The sequence below is a fragment of the Notolepis coatsorum genome (assembly GCF_963971535.1).
Source record: "Notolepis coatsorum genome assembly, chromosome: 5".
Taxonomy (NCBI): domain Eukaryota; kingdom Metazoa; phylum Chordata; class Actinopteri; order Aulopiformes; family Paralepididae; genus Notolepis; species Notolepis coatsorum.
In genome coordinates, this window is record NC_140169.1 from 169,662,487 (window position 1) to 169,673,797 (window position 11,311).

The following is an 11,311-nucleotide window of genomic DNA, read 5'->3' on the forward strand; positions in this document are numbered from 1 at the left end:
ACCTTTAAACCACTCCGGGCGCTTTTTTCTGGTAATGCGAAACTTAGGGCTTCACTCGATCGCATTGAATCGTTTTCGGGACCCCCGATCCATATGTTGTGGTGGATTATGTCGTGGACCAGATGGGCATAGGATGGACCAGATGGCGATCAAATAATTGGACTATTATTTTTGGAATACCACCGACCACAGGTAAGGACAATCTGACGTCAATTTCAGCTTGATCGTGCATGGTCTTCATACCCATCCCCCTGATCGGCGTGTGTTGTGGTAATAACGAATGCCGTTATTGGCAATCAATTAATCAGGAACGACCCCGCCCCCCTTTCATGCATTCATGATGAAACATAATACCTATCATATGCATTTGATTTGAAATAGCGCGTCCAGGGACGAAACGCCAATAGAATTCACGTTACGCCCTATAGCCAGCCTCCCAGGAATTAGCCCAGATCATTCAGAAATTATACTCATATTCACCACGCTGACCACGGGATAACGCGTGAACGTATTCATGAAAAAATATATTCTTTTTTGCATCTTGAACGGAAGATAGTTACTGTCAAATGACCATGGTATTGTATCCATAGCTATAATATAAAATATAGATTTAGCTCTACAAACAACGTGACGCACAGTGAAACTATGTAACGAAAACCTGGCCGTGCTATAGCTAGATGGGGAAATCGAATGGCCCCGAATGTGTTAATAATATTATCATTGTTATTATTATTATTATTATTATTATTATTATTATTATTATTATTATTATTATTATTATTATTATTATTATTATTATTATTATTATGACTTCAAATGTTTTTTTGCCTACAAAGGTTAGCAAAGCATTCACTTTGAGCTAGCTACCGATATAATCATGATGCAAAACAAATTAAATTCTTCCATAATGGTCTCTAAAGGACTAATGGGGACAAAGGTTTTTGGAATTGGTCCTGTATTGAGCGAGATGGCTTCATCCGGCAGCCACAAAGCAGGCTGCCATCTAATCCTTTGTGGGTAATTGTGCACATCAAAGTATGTCCACTAAAAGTGCTTGTTTTTGCCAATGACTGGTTATGGTAAGTGTCCGAATATAGTCTTCTATTTCTTACCCAAAACAGAAGTCTCACTCAAACAGAAGTCTCACTCTGAAATCCAGTGAGACGTGAGTTGTTGCAGGAAGACTATGGTGGTATCGTGAGTGAGAGTTGGAGAGGAAACGTTTGTTGTGTTGGAGTACAGAAAGCGTAGCGTTATCTAGATATACAAGATACAAAACAATGGTTTGTGTGCAGACAGAGTGGAGGTAATGTTATTAGTTAAGTTATTGTGTTGACCTAGAGACTGGAAGAGGTGAAACGTAAACACAAAAGGTCTATCTGGGGATCATCTACATAATGTTGTTGGACATAATAACAGTCTGAGCCAGCCAGTCAGTCAGTGGCAAGGATTACATTGCAGCCCGTTTCCTAGCTGCTGTCTGAAGCGATCTCACCCAATAGATACAGGACCAATTACAACATTTTGGAAAAATAGGGTCCGGTTCTAATAATATCGGAATTACCCTTTAACCCCAAACTGCTCCAATGAAGGTGCGTTGTTACCAACTGTGTCAGACTGCAGTTGTACAGGGTAGCTCCCAGGTGTAAATGTGTGTAGAACTGTATGATCGTACAGTATATGAGCGTGACGCTGGGCGTTGCTGACATCGTGTGCTCAGTCAACCATCACAAAGGGTGCTGCCGGTTTCCCATGATGAGGTTTCACTGGCCTTTACAAATGTAATCACTAAACAGAAATGTATTTTTATCTATATTGTATCAGTAAAACAGAGCAGACACTCCGAAATCATATGGCGATGAGCTCCAAAATGTACCCATTAAAGGTGCTGTAAGTGGTACTTTCTTATTCAAATAAGTGTTAAATAGCTCTACAGTATGACAGCCATCACTGATATAGAGTGTCAGTAACATGGGTCTCCCAGTCCCTCCGCTCTGCAGTAAACAGATAATACACTTTATCTAATCAGGAGAGATAACTCCACACTGAAAAAAATGGTCTGACAAAAATAAGAAATAAAAATTAGTTTTTGTGCAGTAAGTGCAGTGCAGTGCCAGTGCAGTAAACAAATCCGGCTTGGCAAGATTTCTTGAAATAAGTACAACATATCTAGGGTTCTCTCTCCTGATTGGATGAAGTGGAATGGGATACCAGAAAAATAAATGTCTGTTTACTGCAGAGCGGAGGGACTGGGAGACCCATGTTACTGACCAAACTCTCTATATCAGTGATGGCTGTCGGAATGTAGAGCTATTATTTTAACATGTAGACCACTTATTTGAACAAATAAATACCACTTACAGCTCCTTTTAAGAGGAGAGCTACTGTATTGCGAAGGCGTTCCACATCGACCCTGAAAATGGACTGTGACTGTTTTCCATGCTGACAGGTGGGCTGTGTGAAGGAGTGCAGAGAAGACGAGTTCCTGTGTCTGAACCGTGCCCACTGTATCCCACGGCGCTGGCGCTGTGACGATGTGTTCGACTGTGTGGACCACAGTGACGAGGAGCAGTGTGGCCAGGGTGAGTGTGACTCCGATTCTGTCATTTTGGCCCATTCGGTTCCAAGGATTATTACTGTTATTTTCAACCTAGACACTGTTTCTCTTATCATCTGCCATCCCACCAAAGGTCAAGGTCAAGGTCAAGGTCAACTTTATTTATATAGCACAATTAAAATCAACCGAAGTTGTACCAAAGTGCTGTACAATACAAAAACAGGAATACTAAAAGACATACAAAATACAGTATACGGACTTCCGGTTTGACAGCAGTATGTAGCGACGCGGTTGGTTATTGCTCCGCTCCCGTCAACGTTAATTTCGTTTAAAAACCTTATTTTAACAACACTAATGGGATTAAACCAGATTGTATATATTAAATAAGACCTTCTACTAACTATATCAAAAGACATAAAGACTCAACATGGATTCTAAGGACAAGAAAAAGAGTGGAAAGAGACCCGGCGCCGATATTCCAACGGTGCAGATTTTGACACATTCAAAGGACACAGCTGTCGCCAGTTCAACAATACGGCTGTTGACTGGCCACATCGGGGAGACAATAGTGGAGAACACACCGGGACCAAGGACGACAGGCCCCGAGAGGGTGACAGCAGACGACAACATAACGGTAACGGCGGGGAAGAACACCGTTAGAGATAAAGCAGGGGAATTTGTGAAAATGTACATCAAACCCACCGTGTACCCAAACGCACCTACAACGTCAACCGATACAAGCAGTGAAATCACACAACCCGACTTCAATTCTCTGACTAACCTGATAAAAGATCAGATACAAGTAGGGAAGGATCAGATGGTCGCTTTCAAATTACACATCGATGAACTCAAAGATGAATTCAAAGCACACATCGATGCTAAATTCGAAGAGGTTATAAAAGCGGCCGCTGTACAGGCCGAGCGAATCACTGCTGTGGAGAAAACGGTGATAGGAATTACACTGGTGGTCCAAGAGAACGAGAAGACCGCTAACGATGGATTTACAGAGTTAACGAATGAGATAAAAAAGGTGGAAGAAGCGTTTCGGAAGAAAATACAAGACATCGAAGAGGAAGCAACGCAGAGGCGGCTCGAGATCCAACGTTACTACAGGCGAAATAATATCCGTATTGTGGGACTGGATGAATCAGTCAATTACACAGACGACAGTTTTCCAACTGTGTTAGCAGAGATCCTAGGTAACCACACCCTACCCACAGCGCCGACAGTGGACCAATGTTACAGAGTCGGTACACGAGGCCAAAGCAACGGTCCGAGGGTTATTGTAACTGAGGGGTACAATTCCCTGACTGTATTGATAAGTATGGTATCATTAAACCACTACCGCTTTATGTACTTTAATTACTGGCCATACAGTACACGATATCTAAGTATGATGAACACTTTCCCACATATGAAATCAGGTCCACACAAAGGTAATAGTCAAATATTTAATATATAGCAAAAGGTACATATAATAATTACTTATTACATTTATGATTTGAATTGAATGCTCTTGTAAGGCAAATGAGTACTCGTATGCAAATCAACACTGAATGTCCAATCTCTGGTTACACAGGAAGCAAGTATACAACATGGCTCTTAGGGGATTATAGCGATGGTCACTTAATGATTATAGCTGGATAATATACTGAAGGGGTCCCGCCGGTTGTAAGCCAGTAGGGGGGGTAGGAGAGCCGTCGGCTGTATCCCGTCTGGTCAACGATTTCTAGGGAGAGTCCAGGTACAGAACACAGTGCCCGTAGAACCTTGATCCGCAGATGAATACACTTGGGCTCTCTTGTAGACGATAGCTGTAGCTGTAGCTTTAGGTCCACAACGAAGAAGAAGCGAGGCGACCTCAGTCTGGTCTGAGCGCCGTCTCACCTTGGCTCCTCTCGGGGTAAATCCAACACTCACCGGTGTTGGCGATTATCCGCTCCACAAATCAAAGCACCAAAGCAAATAGATATTCCATGCCGTATAGGGCTCAGCAGTCGTCGGGGTAGGTAATCCAATGTGCAGGTCCACTCGTCCTCGCCCAGAACTCCTCGGATGAAAGCACCACGCATGGTCTGCCCAACCTGGTTAAGACTCTAGATAACGCGAGGAAACGATGGGGGTGCTGCTCACTTTAGAACTCTAACCGAACGATGCACCATACATAATAGACTATTATTACTTAATAGAAATACGGTGCCAAACTCTGGCAATTCAGCTATTAATTCGCACAAGGTCTCACTGCTATTCTAAGGCCAAACAGGCCGTACTACACCGCACACGGTATCGTGGGGTGAGGCTTCACGTCTTGTTACTTAGTTGGGTAGAAGGGTAAAGGACTAAGAGGAATTCTACATTTCTTGCGCCATATTTATATGCACAGTGGACAAGTAGTGCCGCTCTGCTTTTGGTAGCCGTATTCCTGCGCGGAGCTGAGGCTAGTAAAGGCATGTCTCGTCGGTACCTTTGAACTTGAACGCCAGGGGCTTGTCCCTGGCGCCTGGTCCTTTTGTCCAATAAGAGAATGAACTATTATGGGCTGTAGTAGAATAAAGGGATATTCAGTGTATATGTACAAGGAATATACAAGGGATATCAAACGATATACAAATACTATTAAATATATATCCATAAATAAATATATATATTCGGTTTAATCTGATCCTTCACAACAGCCGCCCCCTAATTAGTCCCACCTAATTAGCTGAGCAGAGACAGATTAACCGCACTGTCCACTACTCAATGTCCGCTGTAAGGGTCAGTCAACTCACAAAGTCATAGGGTCATGGTCGTCATCAATAGTATCAGGGAGCCTTGGCAGTTCTATTAGCCTCGCCACGGGTCGGGTGTAAGTCCGTCCTTGGACGAGCACTTCAGCTGCTCGGACCTTTCCATCGGCACCGGTGATCACTTTGCTTACGCGGCCAGCCAGCCACATAGCTCTGGGTAGTGACTGGTCGATGATCATGACGACTGTTCCTTCTGTCAAATTGTCTCTCTCTTTTACCCACTTCTGGCGGGTCTGTAGAGACGGTAGGTAGTGGAGTAGGAAGCTGTTCCAAAACTTATCAGCCAGTACTTGACTGTACCTCCACATTCTTCGGCCGTTCGCTTCTTCAGGCCTGTACATTGTCTGTGGTAGCGCGGGGTCCAGCCGCCCCATCAAGAGGGTGTTGGGGGTGACTGGGTCGACATCTGCTACTTCACTTGAGACGTAACCGAGGGGCTTTGAGTTCAATACTCCCTCGATCTCCGTGAGGACTGTCATTAGGACTTCTTCCGCCACAGTCTGGGCCCCAAGCACGGCGTACAGGGCTGTCTTTATGGAACGTACTTCTCGTTCCCAGGTTCCACCGAAGTGAGGTGCGTTCGGGGGATTAAACTGGAAGTCAATCTGGGATGGAGCGAGGTGGGTCTTAAGTTCTGGGCCCATAGCTTGGAAGCTCTCTCTCAGCTCTCTTTCTCCGCCTTTGAAGTTTGTCCCGTGATCAGACAACAATGTAGATGGTTTTCCTTTCCGTGATGTGAATCTTCGGAAGGCCATAAGGAATGAGTCTGTGCTCATGGTTGGAAGGAGTTCGATATGTATCGCTCTGGTGGTCATGCATTTGAATACAATACCCCACCGCTTCTCGGTTCCTCTTCCTCTCTTTATATACAGTGGGCCAAAACAGTCCATACCGGTGGAGTGGAAGGGCTTGTCGCCGAGTCGGAGGCGACAGGGAGGTAGGTCAGCCATCCGGGGTATACTGGGCTGCGCGCGCCACTTACGGCAGTCTAGACAGGTTCGCTGGAAGCGCCGCACTGCTTCTCTCCCTTGCAGTATCCAATAACGACGTCTGATCTCCGCGAAGACTCTCTCTGCCCCTGCGTGGTGCACATCCTCGTCGTATTTCTTTATGATCAGCTCTGTGACCTTGTGTCGGCTGTTCAAGACTATCGGGTACTTAACGTCATCCGGTAGGTCTGGGGCTCTCCGCAGACGACCACCCACTCTGATGAGATTATGGGCGTCGCTCTCGGGGGCCAGGTGAAGCAGTCTGCTGTCTGATGGGACGGGCTTTGCTCCCTGTAGACAAGCTAGCTCATCGGGGAACGAGTCTTTCTGGGCTCGTTGTAGTAGAAGGAGTTCTGCTTCTTCGTAGTCAGCTGCTGAAATGTCAGTTGTGGGCTGAACCTCTGGGTGGTGCCACAGAAATGTCTTTAGCTGCGCACTCTCTAGGGTGAGGCAATCGTCTAGAACCGGGTCTGTGGGGACGAGTGTGTGTGTCAACCCACAGAACATAGGTTTCTTGTTCTCTGCCTCCTCTTTGCTTGCCTCCCGTGGGGTGGGTGTAGGCCACTCTTCTTCGGGGAGCTTGAGGAACTCTGGCCCATCACTGTAGAGGTTGGGACGGGTGAGGTCATCCAGGGACATTCCCCGGGTGATGACGTCAGCTGGGTTGTGTTTGGTGTCCACATACCGCCAGCTGGTTACTTCTGTTAACTCTTGAATCTCGGTGACTCTGACTCCCACGAAGACCTTGTATCTGCACGAATCAGACCGGATCCATGTGAGTACGGTCGTGGAGTCTGACCACAAGATTGTTCTTTGCACCGGAATGGTGAGTTCACGTTGGATTAACGTGGCGAGCTGCGCTCCTGCTAGGGCTGCGCAGAGCTCTAGGCGCGGGATAGATTGTTGCTTGCGTGGGGCTATTCTTGAGCGAGCCAGGATGAAAGCAGTATGTATTTCTCCTCCCTCCTCTTGGGCACGCAAGTAAGCCACCGAACCGTAGGCTACTTCGGAGGCGTCGCTGAATACGTGCAGGTCGATCTTGCATGTCTCTGGCCTCACTGTGGGTGGGAAGTAGCTGCGGCGTATATTAACACCGGGGAGTGAGCGGAGTTCCGTCTCCCACTCTCTCCATGTGGATGCAAGGTGTTCGGGTATGGGATCGTCCCAGCCCTGGTCTTTGTCCCATAGCACTCTTACAATCATCTTTGCCCTGGTGGTGTAAGGTAGAATACATCCCAACGGGTCATATTGTCTGGCGAGTGTTCTGTATACACTCCGTCTGGTGGTCGGTATTGCCGTCGACCTTCCCTGCTCCTTGATCAGGGGTTTGTGTCTGTAATGGAGCGAGTCTGTTTTGAAGCGCCAGACTAGTCCTAGTGTCATTTCTTGGGCTTCTCCTGGGATGGTCGCCATCCAGGTATCGCTACTCGCGGCCTTGTCCTCGGGGGAGAGGCGGCGCAGTACTTGCGGGTCGCTGCTGGCCCACTGCCTGAGATCAAAGCCGCCTTTGATCAGGGAGGCGCGGAGCTTGAGTAGGAGAGCCTCGGCTTCTTCTGGCGTCGAGACGCTTTGTAAACAGTTGTCCACGTAGAAACTATTTGTCACACTTTGTTGGACCTCTTCATCTGCTGCTGGGTCCTCTGCGACCTCTGGGTTGAGGTTGCGCAATACTGGGGGGTCGCTGCTGGCCCGCTGCCGGAGATCAAAGCCGTCTTTGATCAGGGAGGCGCGGAGCAGCGCACGACGTCGCCAGTCAATTTTCTTTATGTGTCCCGCTGTGATTAGTTTGTTAATCTCAGCGCGGTACACAGCTTCTTGAGCGGGGTCTTTGGCTAGGCGCCGCTCTGTGTTCAATAGATACCGCTCCGTCGCCTCTTTTGTAGCACGAAAGGTGGGCATTCCCTCTCGCCTCAGGAGTGGAGTTGCGTATCTCATCACTCCGTTGACGTTGACTCTCTTTGTCCCGTGCTCGAGGAGGGCTATAGCGTAGATATCTTCCTTAGAACGAATGTCTTTCTTTTCGTTCTTAAAGGGCATTGTCTCTAGTGTCCATAGCCTCTCGACATGCTGCAGGAGTGTGGTGTCTCCTTCTGTCGCTCTGGAGTGGAGGCAGCTAGTGGCTGCTGTTCGGTTAAGAGACTTGGCGAGGGGGCCTTGTAATGTCCATCCTAGGCGGGTCTCGACTGCTGCAGGTTAGCATATGGGCTCAGAAATAGACACTCACACCGTGCTCTATTTACATCTCTTTTATGTAAGCCTGGTCAATTAGCAAGTTACAATTTATACTTTATGTGGTTCATATGGCATGTATTCACATTAGGCACCGGGTGCTCTCACTTGTATTGTAGGGGAACGCTATTCCCAACATAGGCACCTAGTGCTCAATACATTATTACAAAACCCTGCTGTGATTAGGGGAAGACCCAGGCACATGTTAAGGAGTTCAATGGGAATTCAAGAACGTCACACAGTTATCACAATACAAAAGAAATAATTTACATGTGGGCCCACGTTACCAAATAAAAACCTACACTAAAGCCGGCTTATAATGGTTGGGGTACCCCTAGACACTGGTCGTTAGCGTTCGCTCGAATGGATACTGTTTTGGGCACACGAAGTACCGCTGTACTTAACCAAGATGGCGGATCCACTCTCACCACCCCTCGTCCGGGTGACAAGATGGCGTCGGGCGATCCCGCGAGCACAGCCAGCGGGCTGGGGTAGACAGCATGGGCAGTGGTGGAACTGGAGGAACTTGTGGCGACCTCTGCTGGAGGAAGAGGTGTCCTCTGCTGCGTTGATGAGACGTCCACTGCAGGGCTGCTGACTGGGCTGGCGTGCTCTAAACTGTTTGGCTACCTTAAACACAGCTAAACTGTGGGTCTTAGTGAACCCTCCTGCTATTATCTGTACTACTAACGCAACGTGGCTGTATGCACCACCGGTCTTCAGCAACGCTCGCCTGGTGATATACTTGAGTTACTATAGCCGTTAGCAGCATGCTAATACACCGCTCACACTTCTGGGATAACACGTTATCTATGGACGTTGGTTCTTCTTTCTGTATCGCTTACTCACACACTTCACTATCGCTTGTACTTCTAGGATAACCCGTGTTATAGCAAGTACTCTCTATCACCCGTTGCTCTTCAACGGGGCTCTTCAACGGGACTCTTCAAACGGGGCTCGTCCAGAGCACACGCCCGTTCACGACCGCTCACTACCACACTACAGAAGGTTAACCCTTTCACTGCCACACTACAGACGGTTAACCGTAGTGTGGTAGTGAAAAGGTTAACCTTCTGTAGTGTGGTAGTGAAAGGGTTAATGTTAATATTAAGCCTAAATGCAGGCTACATCACTTGGAGGTTGTAGCCTGAGTGAAATGATGCTTCTTGTAATATTTAGGCAGATGGATAAAACTATTGGAATTGGTGGATACAAGGGGGGAGAGGGTGAAGCTGTCTGGAGCCCAGCCGCTAGAGTGCGACCATGGAGGCCGGAAATAAACGTATGTTTGTTATATTATTAGGCCCTGCTCAGACTTGGCATTAAAATGCGTCTTGGGCGATGCACCCAAGACATATTGAGATCCAATCACTCCTGATCCCACAGGGCCACATTATTTTAGCAGTGTCTACACGGATACGTCCCGGGTCCACATGGAAGTCACCTGCGCGCCATGTCCTCTGGAGTCTTGCAGCTATTAACCTTTTTCTATATAATCCTATGCTATGGAGTATGGAATGAATACGCAAGGAATACGCTGTGTGACTTCACGAGGTAGGCCTAATCAGCTTTTGTAGACGGCTGTCATCACTGGAAACACTTGCTGGCCATCCTTTTATTGCTTGGGAGTACAAATTCTGATCCGTCCCACGTTCTGTATTTGATGTCGTCTGGAGAGTGGTTTTATTATCTCGCATAAAATAATGTATTAATTTATTATCGCGCTCCTCATATCTTCCCAGCTTTCGGGTCACTTTGATAACGGAAGAGCTACGTTGATGCAGAATGCAGACGAGGTGTCGCCTAATATCCACAATGAGAATATGGAAGGAGCATAGCAAGTGGCTCGTGTAAATGGCACTGTCATCCCGCCTCCTTATTAACTTAAGAGGGAGAGAGAGCGAGAGAGAGAGAGAGAGAGAGAGAGAGAGAGAGAGAGAGAGAGAGAGAGAGAGAGAGAGAATATTGGCCAGCGGGTTACTTAGTGTGATGCGGGTTACTTAGTGTGATGCCCCTCCATTCACACTTTCGGAAAGCAATTGAAAAGTTGCGTAGTCTCTCTAAATTAAAGGGATTTCACAGTAACATTGCAAAATTGTAATGGAAACGCTGCATGCGCCCCTATTGTACTATCTAATTTGCAATGCGTCTTTAGTAACGCAGGTGAAGGCCTAAATGTTTATTTGCATATTTAGCATCGAGGCGAGATTCAATCACAATTGGCCACTCGACGTGTATTCTGATGACAGGTGTGAACTGAAATCCATCTCGACTGGATCTCGGCACAATCTGGATGTATCTGGATACAAAAAAAACAAACGGTCTGAACAGGGTTTAGTTAAGCAGGTTTGTGTCCCAGCCATTTTTTTTATTCTCACGGATGAGGGGCCTGACAGCCCATACTCTAGAGCAGGGGTTCCCAAACGTTTTCAGCTCGAGACCCAAAAGAGACATTTTTGTGTTTCCCCGGGACCCAAACATACAAAAATACATCATGAATTGCCATAACATGGGCGGCTGGGTGGCGTCGCGGAGATTGCGCTCGTCACCAATGCAAGAGACTCCGGTCTCGACTCCCCGAGTCAGCGTTGCCTGCGGCTCGGTCCAGTCGTCATACTATCTCAATTGGCAGAGGTAGCGGGTTGAAAGTCGATGGGTGGGGATTGGACGTTGTGGACAGTGACTCCTACAGGTCGGTTGGGTGACGCCTGTACAGCAGAGACAGGAAGAGCTTCCCACGCGTTACT

The 11,311-nt window shown here is 47.2% G+C and overlaps 1 protein-coding gene across 1 annotated transcript in view; it reads left to right on the forward strand.

Annotated features, from left to right (window-relative positions):
* Positions 1–11,311, forward strand: part of lrp1bb (low density lipoprotein receptor-related protein 1Bb) — a gene marked incomplete at its 5' end in the record, with an annotated part of 1,188,884 nt that overhangs the window by 1,123,408 nt on the left and 54,165 nt on the right. The window contains 1 exon segment of the mRNA XM_084314368.1: positions 2,450–2,582. Coding sequence (XP_084170494.1) covers positions 2,450–2,582 — 133 coding nt within the window.